Below are 26,528 nucleotides of genomic sequence, written 5' to 3' on the forward strand. Positions count from 1 at the left end.
AGTGTAATGAACACCCAACCCTGCAAGCCAAGTTTGCAGGCACAGGTGGGAGAAGTGTGGATTCTCCATGAGAACTTCTCACGTGCCTATTTAAGGGGAAAAAAATAAAAGTTGCTGGTCACAAAGTGAGGTTAAGGAAATATTTTTATGCTTCTTTGAAGAATGTGTTGGTAATCTGGAAGGGGCAGCCCTGTAACAATGGGAGTTTGTTGTGGCCCTTGAAAGATAGCCCAGAGTTGGACAAACCGTATTCTGAGTATTCAGAGTTGTTTGAGACTCGCTCCTAAACAATATGAGGAGCCTGTTTGTGTTTAGGATATTCTAGTTTAAGTTACTGCTTGGAGATAGGTCAGTGTTTTAAAATACTATGCATAGGTATGGAGAGTAGAAGAGCAGGAGTATTTTTCTTCCTTCCCTTCCCCCCATTTCTACTTTTCCCTGCAGGAAATAAACTGGAAAAGCTCTTTCACCGAATGACCCTTCTCAAGGCTTCTCACTCAGAAAATCTTTGCCTTGGGAGACAGGCAAGCACCAATCATTTTTCAGTAGACTTGCAGAATAAAATCAAGGGAACTCAAAAAGCTAGGAATGAATTTATTTATCTTCAGTATCACAATCTGTCCTTCACTTGGCTCTCCTGCACACTCCATGTGCTGTGTCTGTATGGCCTTGTCTATGATTACTGTGGTATTTGCTCATTTCCTGCCCCCCCCCCCGCCCAACAAGGGATAGATCCCATGCAGTTTTCACTCTTCTGTGGTACCTGTATTATCTTCTCTTTATCCAATGATCTATAGCTAGAATACATCTTGTGTTCCTCTCCCTGGCTTGTTTAGGCGAAAGGTTAAATTTAACATGGTTTAGTGCCTTTTTACAGCCACCCTGTGACTTGAGTGCACATATCAACATTGATGGTGCTTGTTTAGACATTTCATATATGTTTATATAGAAACATAGAATGGTTTGGGTTGGAAGGGACCACAAAGATCACCTCATTCCAACCTCTCTGCCATGGGCAGGGACACCTTCCACTAGAGCAGGTTGCTCAGAGTCCCATCCAACCTGCCTTGAACACTTCCAGGGAATGGGATGTTCACAACCTCTCTGGGCAACCTGCTCCAGTGCCTCAGCACGCTCACAGTAAGAAATTTTTTCCCAATATCTAAACCTACTTTCAGTTTAAAGCCATTCCCCCTTGTCCTGTCACCACATGCTCTTGTGAATAGTTTCTCTTCATAATAGGGAACATCACATTTATAGATAAGATATTCAGAGGAAATGTTTAACAGCAGCACAATTGTCATGTCAGTCGGTGTGTTTGTGCCTTCTGTGGTTTGTCACTGTGCCTGTGTGTCCCACAGTTTGTGCAGGTCACTTAAGGAAGACAGACCTGTTAAAATAGTTTTAAGCTGGTGGCCTGCACTGGCTTTGCTGCTCTGTACTTTGGAGTAAATCTCAGGTTGGTTCTGCTGGTGGATGGGAGCGTCTTGGAGCAGCTGGCAGCCTGAGCTGAAGAGCTGTGGAAGCCCAAGAAACCCCTCTCAGGTAGAGCTGGCTCTGCCAGACACCCCTAGTCTGGACCCTGCTGTGGTCCTGCCAAGGCCAGTGGGGCTGTGGGGACAGGGCGTGAGGCTCAGCTGACCCAGTGGCTGCCCCCGGACCTCAGGCTGCTCACCCCTTTCTCAGGATCTATTAGGTTGGAAAAGACCCCTGGGATCATTGAGTCTGACCTATTACTTTTCAACTCTGCAACTTGCCTGCCACTGCCAAGTGCAGTTTATTTCCACTGTTCCCGGTTACTGTAAAGGCTTGGTCTGAACTTGGCTTAAGCCAAGCCGGTGGTGACTTGCTGTTTCTCTGGTGTGTTATCAGGAAGCCTGGCAGGTCCAGCCAGTGCTGGGAACATGGGCTGCAGGGTGAGGAGGGATGGGAGTGGGGAGGGGCTGTCCCAGCCACCTGCCCGTGGCATTTTGGTGTCAGTGAGCTGTGGATGTGCACCTGGGTGTCAGTTACCCACAGCACTCGTGACGCTCTGGCCAACAATGCACGGGAGTTAAACATAACGGTTCCTGCTGTCATCCAGCCCCTGATGTCATCCAGCCATGGGATAATCTGCCAAGATCCTTCTCCAGCCTTCATGGACTGGTTTTGCTGGTGCTGAATCCCTGCAGAGCTTGCACAGCTCAGTGGAATGTTGCTGTTGGGATTCAAACTTGTTTAGATTCATAACATTCACAAACAGTTCTTAAAGCTGGGAGGAGCTTTGCTTGTGGGAGGTTCTTGGGTTATTAATCCTCCTTTATTCCCCTGTCTGAATTCAAGTTCTGTCCCTCAAAAGCCACATTTTAAACACTGGGGCAGAATGGTCCCAGTTAGAGCTATTCGCTGGTCAGTTCTTGGTTTCACAAATGCATATATTTTGCAGCTGTCCCACACCTTCTGGAAACATATCTACTGTTTGTTCTTACTGAGAGCTTATAAAATGATCTGCTGTTTGCAAAGATGATCCCCTATAAAATGAAGTAATATATGAAATATTAAATGCAAAGTCTGGAGGCTTCAGGCACGTGGTAATTGCCTTTTAAACTCAGATGCCTCACTATAAAGGGTCTTATCACTACCTTTCAGCTACTTATTTCTTGGAAGGAACATATCCTTGGTAAGGGATGACTTAGTTTTGCTCCCCCTCAAGTCAGGAGCAGGCTCTTCATTAAAACAGACTTACAGCCTGAAGTATTTCTTGGAAACCAGAGGAATGTATTTGGCTGAGTCTTTGCAGATCTCAGCTTCTTTTAGGAGTTTCTCACTTCAAGGAAGTTACCAATGGTCCATCTGTTGCTTTCTTTTGATGTTCGTGGGTGTTTTTGGAGGAGGGTGGTCTGGTTGAATTGTGATTTTTGTGACAATTAATTATAGCTTATTCCTCACTTATAGTTTAATTGAAAGTAGGTCTTGTTTGGATGCTAACTTAGGGGCATTAAACCAGGACAAATTCCAAAAATAACTTCTGAAAAGAGGACTTAGGTCTCCAGATATATACAGTGTTAGACCTGATTTGACATCTAATGTTGCTAATACATGTTGCAGGTAGAAATGCTTTGTTGCAGTGACAGTTAGAAAGGATTATTTTATGGAAATAGGCCTTTCAGTTATTTTTTTAATCTGATCAACATAGAAATGAAGACAAACACATATTTTGCCTCAATAACAGGTTGTTCATTAAAAAAGAAGAATTATTTGCAACAGCCTTCAAAAGGATGTAACCACTTCTCATCTGTGTTTCTTTCCTTAGTAGGGCAAGCAGGTGTGCAGGCAAATACCTGCACATATGGATGTGTATGTCACCAGAGAAGTCTCCCTCTTTTCAAATGACACAGTTCACAGCCTGAAAAAAAAGAATTACAGTGTTCAGATAATGTTGTGGATAAAGCACGTGAATTATGGCTATCGATGTGCAGAGAGCCTGTGTCCCTGTGTCTTTGAAATAAAGCTTAGGGCTTTGAGGAACAAAGAGCTCCATAGTGGGAGGAGGACATTAATTACTGTTCTGCCTCTGAACAAATACTGTCGGAGCTGTCTGGCCTCAGTCTTGCCTGGGCTGTTCCTTCCAGCTATTGCTAATAAATCTGATTGAAGGAAAAATTGTCCTCCTCTTCCTTGCATCCCTGTGAAACACAGGATGCCAACATGGCTCAGGGAGAGCCTGATGTTGCCGCTTCTGTCATGACAGCGGAGCTTCGGATGCCTCCAGATCCGTTCCTTTGTGGAGGCCCAGCGGGATGGTGTCCTGCCAAGCCCTGCCCATGGATACCATCTGTCCCCAGAGCTGCTGGAGCGCCATTCCCGGGAGCGGTGTGGCACCACCACGGGTTATGGCTGTGGCAGCACCATGGGTTATGTGTGCGGCACCACCACGCTTTATGGCTGTGGCAATGGAGGGCTGTGGTGGACAAGGGGGGGGGGGGGACTGTTGTAGAGCCTGCAGAACAAGGGGTGTAGTGGGACACTGTGTGTGGGGCTGCGTCTTGGGTTATCGTGGATCACCGCCATCCATGGACAGGGACAGGCAGGAGGGACTGGGCAGCCTGGAATGGCCGTAGTTCAATTTCCAGCCCTGCTTGGAGGAAGCATTGTAACAACCCCGTTCCCTCAAACCCAGGCTGGGACAGTATAACAGCAGCCACGGGTGACGGCTGCCCGCGCTCCTTGCGGAAGGGGCTCCGTTTGTGTCCCCTCAGGCTCGCACGGCCGCGCTCCCTGCGGTTCCCCTTGCCCGGGGCAGTGCCAGGAGCCTCCGTGCCAGGGATCGGGCACGGCCCCGCGCTCGCAAGATGGCGGCGGGAGGGCGGCCGCGAAATGGCGGCGGCGGCGGCGCCTGAGGGCGCGCGGGTGCTGCCCCCTGCCCGCCTCCCGGCCCACCGCCGCGGATCCCGGGATTTGTCCTGTCCGGGAGCGGGACGGGCCCGGCTCCATCCGGGCATCCCCAGCTGGTCATCCCCGTGGAGTCGGGTGTAAATGTACACGTGCACATGCTTTGGTGGTGGTTTTTTTTTGTTTTGTTTTGTTTTTGTTTTTGGTTGGTTGGTTTTTTGTTTGTTTGGGGGTTTTTTGCCTTTTTATTGTTTCTTCCTTGAATCGTGAGATCTGAGCAAAGCCTTTGATGTACTCTTTTACTTTTGTACAAAAGTAGAAAAAAAAAAATAAAGATCTGTTTTCCCTCTGTGGAGTTTTCCTGACTCATCTTTCATAGTGTTCTATCTAAGTAAACCCCTAAATATCACAAACACATCCAGCTGCCAGTGAAAAGCTGACTGCGAAAGGGGTGCTCCTTGTTCCAAAAGTTTGTAGCATCACTGTCACTGGATTTTTGTTTGTAACAGTGAGGTTTGAATGCTGCCTTACCAGCGCATGTATGATATGGTGTACTGAGATTTCAGCTTGCTTTTCTGGATTTTAAAATAAAAAGAGTAGATGTTGGGAGTGATTGGGCAAAGGTATTTGAATGTTTTGGCCACCTAAAATAGTTTGGCCTCTCATTGTTTTGTTGAGGAGCCTTTATTTAAGGGGATATCCTGTGTGTTAACCCATTTGTATATAAAGATACTAAAAAAAAAAAAAAAAAAAAAAGAAGAGGGAAATACACTACTTGGTCATCTGCTCTCCCATTATTGGCTTGAGAAATGCAGTCTGCACAGCACTGGTGTGATCCTTTAAACAGGAGCTGCCCCAGCCACAAGTCCATATAAGATTCTTTCTTCTGTCCTGTTGCTGAATTCATTCTTTTTGCAAGAAACATTATATTTAATATCATTCATGGTGTTATGGGTATAGCATTTGATACTGGCCTTTTCCAGAAAATGGGTATCAGATTTATTTTGAGCCACTGGCCACACTAGGATGCAGTGGAGAGCTGTGCTGGAGCAACTGCTTATCTTTAATACAGCCGGATGGTCTCTGGATGCTGCAGCTCCCACTGTACCTTATTCTTCCTCGCTCCAAGACAGCCAGGTCCTCCCAGTAGTACCTGTGCTTCTGGTACTACTAATGCTTCTGTTCACCTACCACCACTGCTTTTGTTCTGGTGATGAGCAGGAGATCCTAGACAGGGACTTCTGGGGCTGCACTCTCACCTGTGTTCATTGTCAGTCCTGCGAAGGAGTTGCCTCTGTTGCAAAATGCCAGCGCGGGGTGTCTCTTCAGGACTGCAGGGTCCACGCTTGCATTCATGCTTTTCCAAGCCTGTTGTTGTGGCTTGGATGTGTTTCAGGTTTGCTCGCTGCGTATTTCACAGCTGTGTCAGTGCAGTTAAAATGTAACCTCTTCTTTCTCTACCACTAGTCACTCGGCATCCGAAGAAGCCTCTGGCTCTGACTCTGCAAGCCAGTCTGAAAGTGAGCAGGGCAGCGAGTCAAACAGCAGCTCCGAGTCCTCTGAGAGTCAGTCTGAATCTGAAAGTGAATCGACTGGTTCCAAATCCCAACAGACCCCTCCTGAAACCAAAGAAAAACCAGCCTCTAAGAAGGAAAGGATAGCAGATGTTAAAAAGGTATTGCCCCTGCTGCTCTGCCCAGACACATTACTCCTGTACCACCACCAAAGGTCAGACAGCAGGACCTCAGTGAAGCTGTGTCCAACTTCCTGGCCACGCTGCACATGGACCAAACAGCCTCTGACCTCCAGTGTCCCCAGAGGCTGTCTGGTCTGTGTGCTGGAGCCCTGCTGGTGTCACCCTTGAGAGCAGGAGCTGCTGTGTTTGTGGAACAACCCCTGAGGCACCAGGTAGATGATGACAGGGCCGACTAGTGTGAATGAGGGGTAGGTGCCTGCCATCACTACATGATCCTGTCATTTCATCCTCTCCCTCTGTCTTTCCACTCCTCTCTCCTGTCTCTCCTCTCCCTCAGAAGTAGTAAAGCCTCCCCATGAGAAAAATAATCAGGGAGAAGGTTTTGAAGTTTGAACCACTTTGGGTTTTTTTACATCACTCTTCCTCTGAAAAAAGCATAGGGAAAAAAAAAAAGAGGAAGAATGAAAAAGCTATTTAACTTCCATTATTTATTAAGTCCAGAACAGTGCTTCTTTGTTGTGTTTTTTTTCCCCTTGCAGCTTCCCAGCACCTCCCTAGCAATACCCCTCAGATAGCCAGGTTTTCCCTCTACTTGCTGTCCAGCAGGAAAGGGGATTGTGGATGTTACTGCACATAGTGTCCCTCTGCACTCCCCGGGGCAGAAGCTGCAACTCAACCTGCTTTGCCTGAGGGTTGGAGGCACCTGAGTAACATAGGGTAGTGTGAAGTTAGAAAGAGGAGCCCAAATACCATTTGGAGACAGGAACTCAGTGAACTGAGTTTGGAAGGAGAAAATTCTGGTTAGGTCAGCTTGTTTTTGTTTGTTGTGTGTAACTATCCTGTTGTTCTTAGCCATGGGTTGCACTGGGCACAGCTTGCTCCTGAGAGGGAGTTTTATGGAGAAAGTTGCTATGTGTGTAAAGGATAAGGAGGAACGGACCGTGCTTCCAGCCTGCGCTCCCTATGGACCTGCTAGGGAGAAGTGAAGGATTTTGTTACCAGCTTCTCCCTCTCACAAAGCTCCAGGCTACTGGCTCAGGTTGTGGCTAAATGCTCCAGTGTTTGGACTGCCAAGAGAGGATGAGTTTATAAGGCAGTTGTGGTAACACTATATTAAAATTTGTGGTTTATTGTTGAAAGGTGGGCACCAAAGGAACTTTTCTCTCCCTCTGAAGGATTCCAAGAGCATGTCCCGAACAAAAAATGTTAACATTATCCTGTGAGGAAGTGCATCCATATGCAGGGTGATAATTAGTATGGATGAAACATGAAAAGGTCAGGGCACCCTCTAATAAGAAAGCCTCTCCCTTCCTTAATTTCTCTGTTAATGGGTGTCTTCCTTAGCTAGGGTCTAACCTAGGCGTGTTGATACCAGTTCCCCTTGAATAACCAATGCAATTAATTATTATATTATTGTTTATTTGGCATTTGTCTAGATACACCCATGAAGGTGAGGTTAATCTGTATTAGGTGCTATTAAGATTTGTCATGGAAGTTGCTCCCACATTCAAAACCCATGCCATTTAATAGATGAAAAGACAAGTTCTTCAAATGGTTTGGGGAGCATTTTGATTTATTCTTTCATGTGAATGTACCTCTGTACTTGCATGCCCAACAGATACACACTGTCACAGTCTGTCCCTTATCCCATTACTCCTTTAACAGAGGCAGAAAAATTGCTGGGCTGCAGCCTTGTATCCATCATGCTCTCAATCCCAATCGCTGCTGCGTCTGGCAGTGTATTTTGATTTCCTTTTCCTGCCAGTGGCTTGCAGAGATATTTGAGGACTGGAGACAGAGAGAATGAGAAGGAAATGAATAGATGTAGAGAACTAAGAGAGTAAGCTCTGCTGAGGGAGAGAGGAATTGCTGGTGTAGGATTTTGAGGGGCATGGTGGTGGTTTGTGTCTGCTGTGTAGCTCTTGTTTCCTGTGTCACCAACACAACTCTGCATTCATCCCCCTCAGGGCATTCATTCTTGTCTCCCCCTTCTCCTGTCCACCTACAAGAACAATTGCATGCTCTTATACACAGTGTATTAAACTGGTGAGGTCCTCGTTTAACAGCAAAGAGCACAACCATTCCCAGCAGTGACCTCTGCACATCTGTGTGCCCTGCCCTGCCAAACCACATTCCTGTCAGTGCATTCAGGAGAGGAACCAGCATGCCACTGCCTTGCCTTGCCAAAGGACAGGGTATCTTGCTCCATTTGCCATCCAGGCTGGGTCACAGGATTCACCTTTGAAGTTGCAGCTGGCCATGTCTCCAGGCAGCTGATGGGGCATTCCCTATGGAAAGGAATTGTGCTGGAAGATGTTAGTGACAGAGAATTGCCCTGTTGACGTGGTAGGTCTGTTCATTCCACGTCCAAGGTGTTGCCTCCATACCTTTGGTACCAGTGCTGCAGAGGGCTGGTTACCTCAACACTCTGTCCTCCAGCCTGAGGGAGCTGGAGAGTGATTTGTACCTTGGTGGAGAAATGGACCACTGTAAAGATAACACTGAGATAAACACATGCTGCTTTAGAATGGTGCCAAATACCCCAAAATAATAATAATCTCTTTCAGCCAGTTTTTTTAAAGTGTCCATCTACTGGTTGCTAATTCCCTAATGGTTTTCTGTTGATTTTTTTTTTTTTAAACACCATCAAGCTTCTCTAAAATGTCAGAAATAATTGGGGTGAAGCAGGCCTTCTGATGGTCTGTTTATTTTGCAGATGTGGGAAGAATATCCTGATGTTTATGGGGTTAGGAGGTCAAACCGAAGCAGACAAGAACCGTCACGATTTAATATAAAAGATGAGGTAAGGAAAAAAAAGGATGAGGGGTTACTGAACATATAAAACCAACCAAACCCAAAGAGCAAAGGGAGGTCTCATCTGCATTGCCTTGTAAACACTGAGTCCCAGCTTGGTGCATGGATGTTGGAGCTCACAGTTGAGGTCCCAGTCCTGCATCTGGATCTGCTTGTCCTGAGACCTGTGGAGTGAGCGGGACACTGCGTGGGCTGAGATCTGCATGCACTGATCTGATTGCTGGAATGGGGCGTAATGCAAGTCATGCTCTGCTGTAGGAACATCCTGGAGAGGAGTCTGTGTAATAAAAAAAACAGAACAAAATCAAAACGCAACACAAATCCAACCAGGAATAAAGGAAAGTTCCCAGAAACACCTCATAGCAACAAAACAGTCGTTGCCTATCCTGGAATGGATCCCACTAATAAATGCATTTGTGTGTGTGCTGCTTTATGACCCATCACTTTTCTTTGGTTGAATACTGGGTAGTTTTTTATGCTTCAGTTGGAGGTGGCAGTGGTCAGAGCCTGGCAGCCAAACCTTCTAATTGTTCCTGTTTCAGAACACTGTTGGGTTTTTTTTTTGAAGATGTAGAAATTAGGTGCCACCTTCATTTGCATCTGACAGGTTTTCTGCATGGAGCATTTAATCTGCAGGTCTTCAGGAAAGTTGAGTAGCTATAGCAGAGGGGTAAGAGAACCAGAGAGAGGCTTTCGTGGAGAGCTTGGGGCTTGGGGCTGGGAATCTGAAGATAAGCAGCAGACTTTGAGCAGAGCAGGAGCCCAGTGGTGCTCTCTGATTCGGGCTGTTTGTGCTTCACCACCAAGATGTGCATTTGGATGCTCAAGGGGTCACATGCAGGTCTCCAGCTCCTTGCCCTGGTGCGTTATTGCTGAGCCTCGTGGCACCCCAGTGCCACCAGCTGCCCCCCCAGACTCCTGTGCTGGCTGTCCCGCAGAGCAGAGGTCAGGAAGGGGCTCGGGGTGCACCATTGACGTAGCTTTTGTTTTCCTTTTCAAGTTGGCAGAGGCTGGGCTGGCCGGCCGCCCCTCTGTGCGATGCCCCGGCATGCACTGTGCCGGCGACCTCACACCCACCCCAGAGCTCCGCTGCACACCCCCCTGCCCTCTTAGGGGCCCAGGTAAGTCCCTTCTTTTTTTGTTTTACAATATTACGTGGTTTTGCAAATGTTGTTTTCTTTTTCGATATCTTTACTTTCTACTACTTAAGGTACAATTAAAAAAATTTAAAAATCTGAGATGCAAAAACTTTGCTATACCACAAAATATTGTAAAAAACAAAAAAACCCCAAAGGTCCTCCAAATGACCCCCACTGCAACTTTTGTGAAACAGCTGAAATTAAAAAAATTGGAGCACCCCCTCACCCCTCTCTCCCCAAAGAAACACTGACTGGTCCCCACAGGGCAACTCCCATCTGCAGCAGAATCCGATGGAGGGTGTGACCTGTGAGGAGCACAGTGCTGGGGCCTCGCAGAGAGCAGGAGGAAATAGAAAGTCTTGCTTTTGGAAGACACCAGGAGAGAGGAAATAGCATAGCTCAAGTCTGCGTGGTGCTGAGCACTCCTTGCTGCTGCTGGAGGTGGCAGAAATCCAAGGCACGTCTGAAGATGCTTTTTGCCTTCACAGGGTTAATCCTGTCGCCAGTGACCTGCGCCTGTTGCTTGCTGCTTGGGACTTCCAGCACAGTGTCTAGGGGCTTGTAACTGCCTTCTTCCCTAATGCTTCTCTGCAGATTAGCAAAGAGCATCGTGCAGGCAGCGTGGCTCAGAGACCAGAGCAAGGATGAGCCATCCCAGCTCCCTGCGCTGCCCCGTGACTCACCTGTGTGGGGGAGATGGCGCACAGGTGGAGGTGGTTCAGGTTTTGGGGCCCTTCTCAATCACCATGTCCTCTGAGAGCAGCATTCTGGGTAGGGTTATTTGTGTGTTAGAAATGGTTCCCTTCTGGGGATTTCTGGGTTCTTTGTGTAGGTGTCCGAGGTGCGATCAGGGAGGGTGATAACTCGTGATCAATACCCAGGCGTGGGCTGAGCCATCGGGGAAGTGAAAGCGCAGCTTTGCATAGGAGCACAGAGCTGCTCAGGGGCCCAGAGCTGTCTCCAGGAACAAGAGAATGTGTAAGGTTTTTAGTAAAAACACTACTTCCCCAGACATTTTCTTTGCAGTTAATAAATCAGCTTCAGGTTTCAGCCAGGGGATGTGAGGAGTACAGAACCAAGTGCCTTTTAGAGTATTCAAATTGAAAGGGGGCAGATTTAGGTTAGATAGATAAAGGAAATTCTTCCCTGTGAGGGTGGTGAGACCCTTGCACAGGGTGTCCAGAGGAGCTATGGCTGCCCCATCCCTGGAAGTGTTCAAAGCCAGGTTGGATGGGGCTCTGAGCAACTTGTGATAGTGGAAGGTGTCCCTGCCTATGGCAGGGGGTTGGAACTGGATGATCTTTAACGTCCCTTCCAACCCAAACCATTTTATCATTCCATCATTCTGTGATTCTGGGGCAGTTGAGAAATTAATGTGCCCCAACCAGACACAATATTTTTACTATAAAAAGAATAGCTTCAGATTGAATTTGGTGACAAATGTCAGTGCATTTTTTCTGTCAAAGAGAGGCCTGAAGTCACGCACCAGTGTGTTCTAAAAATACAGATGGTTTTCCTATTGGAAAAAAAAATTCTGCTCATTTGCATTTTGGTCAATGCTTTGCCTCATGTATTTCAAATGCTACTGGTCTCACTGAGAAAGAGAGGTTCAGCAGACATAAAACTAACCTGGTGAGCTGAGATTCTCCAGCTTTTCTGAAGCGCTAGAGCTTGGCTTGCTCTGAAATAAGCAAGTCCTCAGTTTGACTTTAGGCTGAAATACTTACTGGATCTGTTTAAGCAAGTCATTGTCTCTCCTAATAGCTCCAGAGGCTCACCTGGACCCCCTCTCCAATGGCCTGGAATCTCCATTTCTCCTGCCCTGGGCTAGTGGCAAGGACACTGGTGGATAATCTATAGGAGCAGAACTTTGAATTGTTCTGTGTTGCTCTTCTTGGTGCTACATGTGCAGCATCATTATGTTTATCCGTCTTTGCTCCACGGCAAAATGCAGTGTAATTAATCTAGTAAAAGTGTGTGCACTTTATGTGCTGGGAGAGGGAGAGAATTGATGTGAGGAGTCAGTGAGGCATGGAGAGGGAAGGCTGATCCCTTAAGCTGGAGATGGGGAAACTGTAAGTGGCCAGATCCTAGTCCAGCTGGAAGTAGTGGTGCAGGAATAAGTTAGGTAGATTTGTAGTGTTTGCTAAAGGGGAGCTAGGGAAGACAGGTCATCTTTCCCCTTGGCCACAGCAGCAGCACCCCAGCGGGGCAGCCTGAGCCCAGCACTGGCACTCGTGCTCTGGAGTGAGCAGCGTGACCCGAGCACCTCCTGCTGGGCTGACAAAAGCCCCACTGGGGACTGGGGACGGACTTTGCCGGTCTAGCTTGTGTCATTCAAGGAGGTGACGTTATTAAAAGTCAAGTTGCATGTGATTTCCCAATCAGTCTGTTCCTGATGGTGGTGGTGGGCAGACAGGGCCTTGGGTGCACACTCTGGACCTGGCATGCCCTCTGGCTGTCCTCTGTGCTTCCTTGAACAAAGAATTTATCACCAGGAGACACGATGGAGCAGGGAGGAGAGGCTAAGGAGCTGCAGTATGGCACTTCCCAGCACTCCATACTGGGATGGGGAGGATGTGGGAGCACAAGGCAGGCAGGTGACTCAGGCTGGGGACTGGCTGTGTCAATGGAGATGGAGCTGGGCTTGACATGCATCCAAAACACACAATGGTGCCTTTGAAAAGTGTAAGAGAAGGCGGCTGAGCTGCAGTCACAAGTTACATTTTTCAAGGTGGAAGAGGGGAGGAAAAGTCATGAAGAGATTGTCATCAGCTTTGTAGACCCAGCGACAGAGCAGGGAGAGAGTATAGGCATTAGAAAAATGGACACTAGAAGCTTGGAAAAGGGGATTTTGGCACAGAAGTGGAATTAATTTCAAAGAGCTAAAGGTTGTATTTGGTTTTCTCCCAATGTGATCTTCTCTGACGCAGGGCAGAACAGAAATCCATCTCTCTTTACTTGTGGCTTGCCAAAATACAGCAAAAGTAAACGTGCACTGAGGGACAGCTGTTAAAATCACGCCCAATTAGAAAGGAAAAGCTTCAGAAAGTGGATAAGAGATTAAAGAGAAAAGGAAAATTGAGGACTTTTGAATTCTGTGTGTCAAAATAAATCTGTGGAATGCTTGGCTTGTGTTGCAAGGGTAGGTAGGGCTCTCCATGGTGTTTGCCAGGCACTTGCTTCATGCTTGGTAAATGAGATGGGGATTTCATGCAGGCCCGTGAAACAGGATGAACACGTGTTTGTAGTAAGATATGGTGCAAAAGGTGTTACTGTGCCACATGCAAATCTGACACCAAATCCAGGAAAGCTCATGGTCAGACATGGAGTCCAGTATTTTAGTGGATTTTAATGGATACACTGATGCAAGTGAGACAGGCCTTTCTACGGGTGGAAGGAAAGCTGGAAAATGGGAATGAAGGATGCACGTTGCAGCTCACACCATTTCACAAGATCCTTGTGTGCACAGCTGTGTGAGCTCTGTCCAGGAGGGCAGTGGGGGTGTCAGGGGTTGCAAACTGTGGTACCCACGGTGATGGACAGACCTGTCCATCATGGCCTGGAGCCAAAGCTGAATACTGTGGCAAAAAGCAGCTAGAAGCAGAAGATTTCTAGTAAGTGTGTGGAGCAAGCAATCTTGGAGGCTACTTCTGTCATTTTAATACTTCTTTAGAAATTTCACATGGGTTTCTTCAGTTTTGTCCCTGCCTATTTGTGTTTTCTGGGGGAAGATAAGGAGAAGTCTTGTTGTCTGTGTGGTGATCTGTTTACATGGTTGACTAGTTTTTATGAAAATGGGGTTGTGTACAACCAGCATAAAGAGATTATTTTAGCTATCTTGGTCTGTGGGAATTAGTGATGCCCACTTTTAAAATAGTACAGCAAGTAGTTAGAATAACTCTAGATATATTTAGCCACAGAGACCTCACTGGTGGAAACTGTAGGACTAGGAGGAAGGAAAGCAGCAGGACAGGGCTCTGACCCAGTTGGGTCCTTGGTGACTTTTGCTGTGGGAGAAAAAAACCAACAACAAGACAGGAACACTCTTTTGCTGAGAATATTGCCTTTTTATGACAATATTTTTATTTCATTCCTTGTAGGAAGTTTGTGCAATGAAGGCAGAGATCATAATGCATTTGTTGGGATAAATTCACCCATGGGTTTGCAATCCCTGGGGTGTTGCACACACTGCAGGTCTGCCTGGCTGCTGCTGCCATGGTGTCTCTTGGGCACTGGGGGTTGATGCTGAGGGGTGGATGGGTCCTGAGCTTAGGGACTCCAGGATAGGTGATGTTGTAGAGCTCTCCAGGCTTCCTGCAGAGAGTTTCCTTCCTCACATTGAGAGCAGAGCAGCAGGACTGTGCAGCTGAGGTGCTGGTGCTGGGAGGCAGCTGCTCTGCACCAAAGTGTCCTTCAGGCTGCAGGGGAAGGAGCTGGGCTCAGCCCACGGGCACATGTTTCACTTGCATCCTTGAGAAGCCAGTCCAGAGTGAAGCCTACAACCTGATTTTCTTTCTTTTCAATTAAAGGCAAGTAGCGAATCTGAAAATGAGAGCCCAAAAAGAAGACGCCAGAAGCAGTTGAAAAGAAAGTAAGTTTCTAAGGAAAGGGTTTGAGTGGTGATGCTTTGGTTTATTTCTCAGTACAGTAGCACATTGGATTGTTTGATAGGAGCTGTCAACATGGAGAGCTTGTAAAAGAAATACTTTAATATTTCCAGTAATAATACTTTGGATTACTAAAATTGAAGCATGAATATGGATCTATTGATGGATGCAATTTTCCAGCTTTTGTTTGTATTTTCCTACTGTACCTGTGACGGAATCTGAATGAGTCAGGTTCACTTTCTGTTGTCAGTCTTTCACTCTTCCATCAGGTTACTGATTCTCCTTCAGAGATACTTAAAACTGTTTAATCCCTTCTCCTCCTACCTTTTTGATTAACTGAGAATAAAATGCCAAATTGTTATCCTCTTTTATCTTTTATAACCCTCTGTTAAAACAAAAGAACTTCCATAAAGAATGCTTTGGATGTCTGAGCACTGTAAATGAGTTCACTTACAGTCATGTTTTACTGCCTTTTTCCCATCTAAGAAGTACCTTTTAGTTTTTCCAAACACTAATGTGAAGTAGGGAACCATGAGCTGCCTGATGGAGAAAATCTAAACACAGCCACATGATCCTGCTCACTTTCTCCTGCATCTTGTTTTTTAACTCTTCATTTAGTTGTACCCATCAGTGCAGGAGGGAAGGTGATAAAGTAGAGGGAGGACTGTGGTAATATGAACCTCTCCTGGTCAAGGAGAATGATCTTTGTGGACCCTCTATGTCCCCTTGGAGAGAGGAGGGGCTCCTCCAAAAGGCATTTTGGAGCTGCAGCTTTGTTCTGAGTTGCCCCCAGAGAATGTGCTTCCTTCCACTAATGGTGCAATGTGACTTGGCTTCACACTTGGAAACTTGAATTGACAGGAGAATTTAGATGTCTGGACACTCGTCGCTCCATTTTCTGGGCTCCAAGGCGCTCATGTAACTGCACATTGTGGCTCGTGCTCTGTGACAGTCAGCACTTCTCTTCAGATCCTTCCAGCCCATCTCAAAAATGAAGAGGTAGAGAAAAAAAAAAATCAATCAAAGCCCTTGCCCACCCAGGTTTGAGCAGTACAGCTCTGCCACCAGCACGTGGTTGCATGTGGTAAGAGCTGCTCTCACTCAAGGCAATCCTGCCTCTATGTGAACAAAAGCCCAGGTGACTGAGACCCCCCAGGTGTTTGTTCAGGTGTTTGTGTAGAAATATCATTGCCCTTCATGACCTACATTTCTGACCACAGAATTAAATGGAAAAGAGAGGTCTCTGCTGGAGAAGAGGATGAAGATGGAGGGGAGCAAGGCACCAGTGGAGAGAGTGAGCCTGAACCGAAGAAAATTAAAGCAAGAAGGCCTGTCCAGAGGAGGTAAGGAATGGTTGGTTCAGTCTCTTTTTCTGCCTGTGCTGCATGGAGAGGAAATCCCTGTTTGTCACTAACAAATGTGTATTTTTCCTGCAATATTACCCTTGTTTATGGCCTAGTAAACCTAGGGCCTAGTTACTCCCTCATCTCCCCATCTCATGCTCCAGTGAGCAATAGAGTGTTTTCCATGACAGAGCAGATTAAATCCCTTAGGAGTCTAATATTTGAGACTTGTGCTTCCTTAAAGACTTACTAAAGCGGATATTTACATAAACCATGCTGTATTATGGCTTTATTAACTCTTATTTTAGAACAGTGGCCAAAACTGGTGTTAAAAAGCCCCACAAAATCCAGCGTGGGAAGAGGAAGAAACCAGACTCATCTGAAGATGATGATGATGATGAAGATGATGAGACCCCCAAGAGACAAACTCGGCGAAGAGCAGCCAAAAATGTCAGGTGTGAAGAAGTGTGGGGTTGCTTGGGGGTGAGAGCTGGCTGGGGAAGGGGGAGCACTGGGGGCCCTGACTCCCTGTGTGGTCCTGCAGAGACCCTGCTCTGCCCTGCAGAGACCTGTGGCTGAGGTGTGGCTCTTTTGACAGATTCATGCTGGGAACATCCTGGTTTACCTCGTTTTGCCATCTGTGAAGGAGGGAATGTTTACCAGTCCCTCTTAGAGAAACATGAGGAGGTTTGCATAATATTTGTAAAGCACTCTCAGATGAGATTAATAATTGCAAATAATAGATGAAAATGAGCAAAAGGGAGGAGCTCTGCTGGACTGGACCAATTGTCTGAGAGTGGCTGATAGGTAATGCCCTGGGACAGAGTGTTGAGACAGGGTGGAGGTAAAGCTTTATCCATTCCCCAGTGTACCTTCTCACCTTTTGGGCAGTCCCAATAAGGGACTTGCAAAGAGCCATTCAAATGATATTTTGTGGTGGTTAAACATTCATCAAAGATGAGAAGTGCAGTTCCTAGGGCAGTGTAGGCACCCGTGCAGCCTCTGCAACCTCCATAGAATAATCTTTCCCTCAACAGTGGAGACTTTCTCTGTTTTGGCCTTGCTTCTCCTGCAGAGATTGTTCTACCTTATGAGTCATCTGTTGTTGGCCATGGTTAGAAAAATTATATGGGCAAGATAGAGGATTAGTCTGATAAAGTGTAGCTGTTTAAGTGTCTTGGGGAAAAATACTGAATGGATGACTTAAGACATGTGTGTGCTGAATGTGCACTGAACCACAGGATAAATGCTGGAGAAGGTGCTCCAGTCTGAGCCATTCTCTGTGTTGGTGGGCTGGGAAGAATCAAGGGTTTTATATCAGTTTGGTTTTGATCTTATTCAGCTACAAAGAGGATGATGATTTTGAGACGGATTCTGATGACCTGATAGAGATGACTGGGGAAGGTGCTGATGAACAACAAGACAACAGTGAAACTATTGAGAAAGTCTTGGACATCAGGCTTGGAAAAAAGGGAGGTGCGTGGCTCTGGAAGAAGCCTTTATTTCTGATGGCAATCGCACGTGCTCATGGTTTCTTTGAGCTGGTGCAATGCTTTTGTAACTTCAAAGTGGGGCCAAGGGTTGTTTCAGTGCTTTTCATCTTTTCCTCTGTGCCTCTTATTTATGTCTTGTAATATGTAATAGCTTTTGTAACATATAATATTTAAAATCCTAAAATCTCTATAGTTTATGTACTCGGCAGCTTTCATTTAGCCTGCACACATTTTAGAGATGCAGTCATTGTTCTGCAATTTCTGCTCTTCTTTGCTTTGAAATATAAAACAGATCTAAGAGAGTCAGTTTTCATGGCCCCATTGACAAAGCCATAATGAAAATAAAGCCAATGTTTTGTTCTCAAAGCCTTACAAAAGTGTTTTGTAAAACTGAATGGTTGTGAACACTTTCAAGGGGCCTTTGAATTATACTTAAAGAAAAGCTACTTATGACAGCTTTAAAAAGATTCTGCTGTAGGGAAAACTTTTGTGTGCCTGCCTTACAGAGTTGCAGAATCTGTCGGATGCTCTTTGTGCTCCCACAAAAGATGTATTACAAGAGTAACTTCCTGCTCTAATGCAGTTAATGCCCAGTGGTTGATAATGAAGGTACCAAATGCAGGCTGGTCTCTCTTGCAGCCATTGGAGCTTCCACCACGGTGTACGCAACCGAGGCCAACGGCAACCCCAGCGCCGACTTCGACCCGGAGAAGGATGAGGGGGAAGTTCAGTACCTGATCAAATGGAAGGGCTGGTCATACATCCACAGCACGTGGGAGAGCGAGGAGTCCTTGCAGCAGCAGAAAGTGAAGGGCCTGAAAAAGCTCGAAAACTTCAAGAAAAAAGAGGAGGAGATCAAGCAATGGTAGGCTTCACTCCAGGCAGTGATTTGGCCTTGGGCAAGTAATTTTCAGCCAGAGGTTTGAGGAGTCATGACTGAAAATGTTTGATTTCTTCTTACAAAGTATGTTTCATGTGCACTCTGGTCTCTCTTTGCCTGCTGAGGAATGTCCCCCTCACAGAAATGATGTCTGCGGTGTGGATGGCTGTAAAATGGAGAGGGCAAGGCATAAGTTCACACTATTGCTGCTTCCTAGGCTTAAGAATTGGGAGAGATTATGACAAATAAATGGTGCACAGACTCACCTGGCCTAGGAGGTGCTGTGAGGGCTTGCAGCCTTACTAACTTTTGTTAATTGTGGGCTTCTCTGTGTACAAGTTTTTGCATCAGTTTATGTCCAGCTTCCCCAGGAACTATAAGGGGAGCTACGGTGTATTTCCAAAGTGGTAAAGCTGGAGTAGCAGCTTCCATCTCTATTTGATTCCTGTTTTGAGACTGATTCTTGCATCAGAATAAGGCAGCATTTAACAGGGAGGCAATCTCAACATCTGTGACATTTGCTTCTCAGCAATAATTTATAATTATAGGAAATTTAAGAAACATGTCATATAACAGTAGTTTGCTCCGTGACTTGTCTGAATGTCAGAGCCATGTAGGCAAGTAGATTTTCTATATGTAACATCCATGACCACTATGACAGAAGCATTATAGTGGGTTGTTTTTTTCTTTTGGGTTATTTTGCATCTAGGCTGGGCAAGGTATCACCTGAAGATGTAGAATATTTCAACTGCCAACAAGAGCTGGCTTCAGAGCTGAACAAACAGTATCAAATAGTGGAGAGGGTAATTGGTAAGTGGAGCCAAGACTTTGGTAAAGGGGTGAAGTGGGAGTGGGAACTTTAATCCATGTGACAGCAGAAGGAGTGTGAAGCTCTCTCTTCTTCCCTGTCCTCCAGTATGCCTGAAGAAAAAATCCCCGGTATTTAGTGTATTTCACTGTGTGAAATTCAGGAATTTGGACAGTAGAAATCCAGGTTTACAGATTTGTATTTACAAGCAATACAAATAAGTGACTCTGCTTGCCTGGATTATGGGATGATGCACTTGTTTCTGAGGGGTTGCTGAAATTGTTGCTGCTGAAGTTCTTTGTCTTGAGCCCTTTGGATGCAAGGTGTTTGTATCCAAAGCAGCAGCATGGGCGTGGCTTTTGTGAGGACCACTTTCCGGGGTGTGGTTGAGGATGGGGTTAGGCTGCAAGGCAGCTGAGGGATGAGATTTTCATGATTAATTCATAAAAATAAAAACAGAATTTATTGAGTGCTTTGGTAATATCACAGTCATGTCAGTCAGAGGTGCCAGCACCCAGCTGCTTTGGGAATTGGTGTGGAGAGCTGTTTAACCTATTTCCAGTAGAATTCCTGTAAAAACGTGGGTGTGAGGCAGTGCTCGCCTGCCCTGCTCCCTCTGCTGGCTGCCAGCATTCCAACCCTCCCTTCCCTTCTCTCTCCAAACACAGCTGTGAAGACCAGCAAGTCTGCCACGGGACATTCAGATTTCCCAGGTAAAAGAGCATTTTTTTGGTCTCTCTACACTTTTCCTATGAGCCAAGCGCTGTCTTGTGGCTGTCCGGGCAGTTCAGCCTGTGAACCGCACTTGTGGTTCAGCCGCTCAACCTCAGGTGCTGAGCTTTGGGCTTTTTGGCATATTTTACAGCAAACAGTCGCAAAACATCCTCGAATGACCCCGAATACCTGTGTAAGTGGATGGGGCTGCCCTATGCTGAGTGCAGCTGGGAAGATGAGGCTCTGATCAGCAAGAAATTTCAGCACTGCATCGACAGCTTCAACAGTCGTAACAACTCCAAGACGATTCCCACCCGGGACTGCAAGGTTTGCTGGCTTCTCTTCTTTCCTTTGCTGGGTTCCTCCAGGCTGGGGGAAGATGCAAGCAGTGGGAACATGAAATTTTTTCAGGATAAATGTCAGAGAACATTTTCCCATCCTCCCACCTGTGTTTGAAGGGTTGTTTGCTGTTCTCGTATTGTACTTCAAGCAGAATGCGAACCCCTTTGAGTTTCATTTACTCTGTGCACAGTGAGAACGTTATGTCCCCCTGGGGAGTGGGAGGCTTAATTAATCCTTGCAAAGTGCTTCCTCCTCAGAAGGAGCTGCAGCAGTTTTAATATCAATTGGGTGAAAAAACAGCACACCTGGGAAAAGAGGAAGCCTGCAAGATGCTGATGCAGTGAAGGAGAGGGACAGGAATAATGGGAGAAAAACCAAAAGAGGACAAAGAAGGAAGTGGAGCTTGTTCCAACTCCTGTGCATTTTGTGCAGCTTACTGCACTCCTGGGGGACTCAGAGCCCTGATCATAAACCAGCAGGCAGCAGGCAAATCACAAGAAATGCAGACAGAAGCACTGGCTAGGAAAATGTGGATGGACTTGAACCAGTGAAGAGATAGGCACTCTTTGCTAAATTCATAGATTTCATTGCTGAATTTTCAGCCTTTCAGCTACTGACTATTTTGTCTTTTTCTTCGATAGACTTATGGCAGCATCTCTTTCAGGTGTTGAAGCAGAGGCCGAGGTTTGTTGCCTTGAAGAAGCAGCCCTCGTACATCGGTGGGGAGAACCTGGAGCTGCGGGATTACCAGCTGGAGGGCCTCAACTGGCTCGCTCACTCCTGGTGCAAGTATGTACAGAGGCTGTGATGTTCATTCTGTGGCTTGTTTGTCCCAGAAGGATTTGGCACTCCTCTTTTCAAGTGAGGTCTTTACCTACCCTCCTTCTGCAGCTTGGAAGATTCCAAATATTATCATTCCTGGCTGCATTGCAGACACTACCTAAAGCATGAATTTAAGAAACCTTGTATGAAAACAAAAAGCATTTTCCCTGTCTGGGCCTGTTCACATGCTGAATTTGTGTGAGTCTGGCACATATCAGCCCTAGATTTCCATTGACTTAATGGGAAAAAAAGGTTTCTGGCTCAGTGTACTTTTATACTCATTGAAGTCTTTGAGAAATGTCCTTCTGAAATTAGGCCACTGATTCCCCTCTACCTTTGCCTGTTTTCCTCCAGTTTACAGTCATCATAGTTAATTTTTGCATGTTATTGTGCCATGTTCAGTCTGGCTGTCCCTGGGATCCACTTGGAATTGTTCAAATAACTGTTTTTGCACTGCCCCTCTCTGTCCTTGCTGTGGATTGCTGTTCATGTGGAGCACAGTAAATTCAAAGTGGCAGAAACATGCACTCAGGCAGCATTTTTGTTTGTTCTCCTCTTTCTCAGGAACAACAGCGTGATCCTGGCTGATGAAATGGGACTAGGCAAGACAATTCAGACAATATCATTCCTGTCCTACCTGTTCCATCAGCACCAGCTGTACGGCCCTTTCCTGGTGGTCGTGCCCCTGTCCACCCTCACCTCCTGGCAGAGGGAGTTTGAAGTGTGGGCGCCCGAGATAAACGTGGTGGTTTACATTGGAGACCTCATGAGCAGGAACATGGTGTGTAATCAGAGAGCAAAGGGTGAGGGCTCAGGGAGAAGCGCTGGGTGCAAAGCAGCAGCTTGTGTGTGATGTGTGTGACACACAGTCAGCTGGAGAGGCTGGTGGATAGTGCTGGCAGCACTGCAGGCAGCTGGAGCTGGTGTAGCTGAGCATGTGGGTGTAATTCCCTGCTGCAGGGAATTTTCTGCTTTATTTTCCCTCTTGGAGTGAGTGCAGGAGTACTGGCTTCTCTCAGAATCTGGAAGCCAGTACTGCTCTGGGCTGAAACATGCAGTGAGGAGTCCAGCAGTGTGAAGGTGCTTGTCTTCAGTGTTTGGAACTATTCAGACACTGGAGCACACAAGTGTTGGGACTCTAGTGCTGTCCACAGTGAGGTGATGTGTTCATTAATGTCACAACAGCAAGCTGACCTTATTTTGCTACCTGTGCAAGGGCAGTTGAACAATGTGTGCACTAAAACAAGTTGTTCCTAGGGCACATTGAGCTCATCAAATGGCACCTTGGAACAACAAGGGTTTGGACTTGGTTGGAGTCTCTGGCTACAGCTACACTAAAAGAACAATTGTTAACTCTTTCCTTTTGATAACATGTGTTGAAGTCAACTTTTGTGTCCTCTCACAGATACGTGAATATGAGTGGATCCATTCTCAGTCTAAAAGATTGAAATTCAATGCACTTATCACAACATATGAGATCCTCCTGAAGGATAAGGTGAGTAATGGTCCAAGGATGTTTTTACTTAGACTTTCTCTCATTTTCAAATGGAAAGCCAGTCCTCAGCTACTGGGTTTCACCTCTTCCCTCTGTGGTGATGGAGAACTACAGCCACTATTTGCTTTTTCTTGCCAGTAATGCACAGGGAATGTGGGGCACATGTTACAGTGTCTTCACTCTTGTACTGCACAGTTGTGCTATTCTTTTTACATGTAAGACATCTGGCAGTATCCAGCAGTACCTGGATTTTTACCTGGTTTAATTTAGGCTTGTTAAGAGGACAAAACGTTACACTGAACCTCTGGCCACAGTGTTAACAGTATTTACATTTTTACATCCACAAGAAATTTGTCGGCTTAGGAAATACTCATCATCCCTGTCAGTGTATCACTGAGTCCTAGCAGAAAACAAAAAGCTTAAAAAAAGAAAAAAAATTAAAATCAAAACTCTTGGATTACCTGAACTTTTTAGGCTTGTTCATCTGCTCTCCTGTTCTTGCTGCAGTGGGACTAATGCTACACAGGGCCCCAAGGATATGGAGAAAGCGGGGAGTAAAGAGCTGGGAAGGGACTGTGCTTTCTGGGTAAAGCAAAGGAGGATTAGAATAGGTGTACTTGCTGCAAGACTACTGAGATACAGCAGGAGTGTGTTACAGCATGGCTAATTTCCACCGTTTCCTTTCTGGGAAGACACCTTGGTCCCCAGATTTTGTTAGCAAGAAAATCCTGCAAGCATCCAGCCGCAGGGCTGGGGCAGGACACGCTGGACAGCACACACTGCAGGGCTGCACACACTGCAGGGCTGCACACACTGCAGGACAGCACACACTGCAGGGCTGCACACACTGCAGGGCTGCACACACTGCAGGACAGCACACACTGCAGGGCTGCACACACTGCAGGGCTGCACACACTGCAGGACAGCACACACTGCAGGACAGCACACACTGCAGGGCAGCACACACTGCAGGACAGCACACACTGCAGGACAGCACACACTGCAGGGCTGCACACACTGCAGGGCTGCACACACTGCAGGGCTGCACACACTGCAGGGCAGCACACACTGCAGGGCTGCACACACTGCAGGGCAGCACACACTGCAGGGCTGCACACACTGCAGGGCTGCACACACTGCAGGGCAGCACACACTGCAGGACTGCACACACTGCAGGACAGCACACACTGCAGGACAGCACACACTGCAGGGCTGCACACACTGCAGGACAGCACACACTGCAGGGCAGCACACGCTGCAGGACAGCACACGCTGCAGGACAGCACACGCTGCAGGACAGCACACACTGCAGGACAGCACACACTGCAGGGCTGCACACACTGCAGGGCAGCACACACTGCAGGACAGCACACACTGCAGGGCAGCACACACTGCAGGGCTGCACACACTGCAGGGCTGCACACACTGCAGGGCAGCACACGCTGCAGGGCTGCACACACTGCAGGGCAGCACACACTGCAGGGCAGCACACACTGCAGGACAGCACACACTGCAGGGCTGCACACGCTGCAGGGCTGCACACACTGCAGGGCTGCACACACTGCAGGGCAGCACACGCTGCAGGGCAGCACACACTGCAGGGCAGCACACACTGCAGGGCTGCACACACTGCAGGGCTGCACACACTGCAGGACAGCACACACTGCAGGGCTGCACACACTGCAGGGCAGCACACACTGCAGGACAGCACACACTGCAGGGCTGCACACACTGCAGGGCTGCACACACTGCAGGGCAGCACACACTGCAGGGCAGCACACACTGCAGGGCTGCACACACTGCAGGACAGCACACACTGCAGGGCAGCACACACTGCAGGGCAGCACACGCTGCAGGACAGCACACGCTGCAGGACAGCACACACTGCAGGACAGCACACGCTGCAGGACAGCACACGCTGCAGGACAGCACACGCTGCAGGACAGCACACACTGCAGGGCTGCACACACTGCAGGGCTGCACACACTGCAGGACAGCACACACTGCAGGACAGCACACACTGCAGGGCTGCACACACTGCAGGGCTGCACACACTGCAGGGCAGCACACACTGCAGGACAGCACACACTGCAGGCCTGTCTGGCCTTGGAGAGAGACACAGGAGCAAGGTGGTGGGGCCTGTCTGACCCAGCGTCTCCTCGGCGCCTGTGTTTTTTTCCTTCTCTTCCTCCAGACTGTTCTGGGAAGCATTAACTGGGCCTTTCTAGGCGTGGACGAAGCCCATCGGTTGAAAAATGACGACTCCTTGCTGTACAAAACATTGATTGATTTCAAGTCCAACCACAGGCTGCTGATCACCGGCACCCCGCTTCAAAACTCACTCAAGGAGCTCTGGTCCCTGCTGCACTTCATCATGCCAGAGAAGTGAGTCTCCTTCTGGGCCTTCCAAGAAATGTCTCGGTCCATTCTCATCTGTTAAATAGGCTCAAGGGAGTGCAGAATGGCAGAAATCCCTGAATTAAATCCCTGAATTAAATCCCTGAATTAAACTCAATGGTGTGACAGCAGTGACAGGAGAACAGACATTAGTTGGGAAAATCAAAGGTTGAATAACTAACACAAGGAGTATTTCTGGCAGCAAACTGAATGGGGAAACCTGATACATAGCTTTCATATCTGTCTGCTGTCTTCCAGCCATCTCTAAAAAGCTAAACTCATTTTAAGAAAATCTTCTCAGCCATTTCTGAGGTTTCCAGTACACTGTGGTTCAGGCACCCCTGCCAACCATTTCATGGCAGCTCTGGGGTGCTGGCTGGCTGATTGTGCGTCTACAGTGTAACAAATATTTTGTTTTCTTTAAAATAAAATGAGCTATGGGCATCTCTAAGGCTAAGGCAAGCATGCCCCAAAGTTCACTAAAATGATGTTTGACTGCGAGAAGAGCTGTCCCCCAAATTCTTTTTGTTGGATCACAGAAAGAGTGAAGGAGAGGCTTGAGGTCTCCCAAGTGGAGGAGAGTGGATCTCCACATTTCAAAGGAGCTGTCAGAGGAGCCAACAATCCCAAAAGAGCCTTCAGAGCAGGGTAAAACAGTCCAGTTGTCAAAGCCCTGCCTCAGGGAGGCACCGCGGAAAGTTCAGAAACTACTGCCAGGTAAATGCCAACAGAGTAAAATAGTGGGAAACTTGGGATTTTGGGTCCTGGGAGTCAGTGTGGAGCTCAAATATAAGATGTTAGGAAGGCATCTAAGCCCAGAGAGCTTCTAGCTTTGCCAGCCATCTGTTGAGTTAACCTGAGCAGAGTGAACCTCTTGTCTTCCACTGTGTTTCCATTCAACTGATGGTCTCCTGTCTTGTGGTGGAGTAGGAGTGTATCCAATAGATGCTGTTTGGTGCCATAAGACAAGAGATATTCTGACCCTTCCTTTCTCTTCCTTTCTGTTGCCAGGTTTGAATTCTGGGAGGATTTTGAAGAGGACCACGGGAAAGGTAGAGAGAATGGCTACCAGAGCCTTCACAAAGTCCTGGAGCCGTTTCTCCTGCGCAGAGTGAAGAAGGATGTAGAGAAATCTTTGCCAGCCAAAGTGGAGCAGATCCTCCGGGTGGAAATGTCTGCTCTGCAGAAACAGTATTACAAGTGAGTCACTGAATAAGTTACTGGGAGTGCCAGTAGAAATGGACACATCTTTATGTGGGCCTTGGCAATATGTTCCTTCAGAGTGCAATGTGACACCATCACCTGTAGTACTGGGAGCTTCCCAGTAGGAATATGAGGTAGGGTGGTTGGTATCTTTCCTTCTGGGAGATGCTTTTGTAGAATGATACAGTTCAACTGGCCAGTTTTGCAAGACAGAGGTTATGTCTTTCCTGGGGGAGTGAAAATATGCACGAAATTGGCAGGCTGTTGAATATTGAACTGTGATAATATCAACAAGAAAGTCAGGTCAGGGTTTTTAGGGAGGAAAGAGTAGTATTCTGTAAGAGAAGTGAGGAGAGATGGAGGGTGGGAAGTAGACTGATGCCTGAATGAGCTCTTCCTGA

The 26,528-nt window shown here is 47.1% G+C and overlaps 1 protein-coding gene across 7 annotated transcripts in view; it reads left to right on the forward strand.

The window, feature by feature from the left end:
• The window catches only part of CHD2 (chromodomain helicase DNA binding protein 2), an 86,175-nt gene that overhangs the window by 38,592 nt on the left and 21,055 nt on the right, over positions 1–26,528 (forward strand). For 6 of the 7 annotated variants that reach the window (XM_069026262.1, XM_069026263.1, XM_069026264.1 and 3 more), the window contains 15 exons: positions 5,839–6,046; positions 8,784–8,870; positions 14,553–14,614; positions 15,851–15,973; positions 16,282–16,428; positions 17,316–17,449; positions 18,106–18,331; positions 19,056–19,156; positions 19,823–19,867; positions 20,020–20,195; positions 20,875–20,999; positions 21,597–21,813; positions 22,438–22,527; positions 24,722–24,912; positions 25,936–26,124. In XM_069026262.1, coding sequence (XP_068882363.1) covers positions 5,839–6,046; positions 8,784–8,870; positions 14,553–14,614; positions 15,851–15,973; positions 16,282–16,428; positions 17,316–17,449; positions 18,106–18,331; positions 19,056–19,156; positions 19,823–19,867; positions 20,020–20,195; positions 20,875–20,999; positions 21,597–21,813; positions 22,438–22,527; positions 24,722–24,912; positions 25,936–26,124 — 2,121 coding nt within the window. Of the gene's footprint in view, positions 1–5,838; positions 6,047–8,783; positions 8,871–9,881; positions 10,003–14,552; positions 14,615–15,850; positions 15,974–16,281; positions 16,429–17,315; positions 17,450–18,105; positions 18,332–19,055; positions 19,157–19,822; positions 19,868–20,019; positions 20,196–20,874; positions 21,000–21,596; positions 21,814–22,437; positions 22,528–24,721; positions 24,913–25,935; positions 26,125–26,528 lie in introns of those variants that run through there. The other variant, XM_069026266.1, reaches the window with a different exon arrangement.

This window comes from Aphelocoma coerulescens, chromosome 10 (assembly GCF_041296385.1).
Source record: "Aphelocoma coerulescens isolate FSJ_1873_10779 chromosome 10, UR_Acoe_1.0, whole genome shotgun sequence".
NCBI classification, from domain to species: domain Eukaryota; kingdom Metazoa; phylum Chordata; class Aves; order Passeriformes; family Corvidae; genus Aphelocoma; species Aphelocoma coerulescens.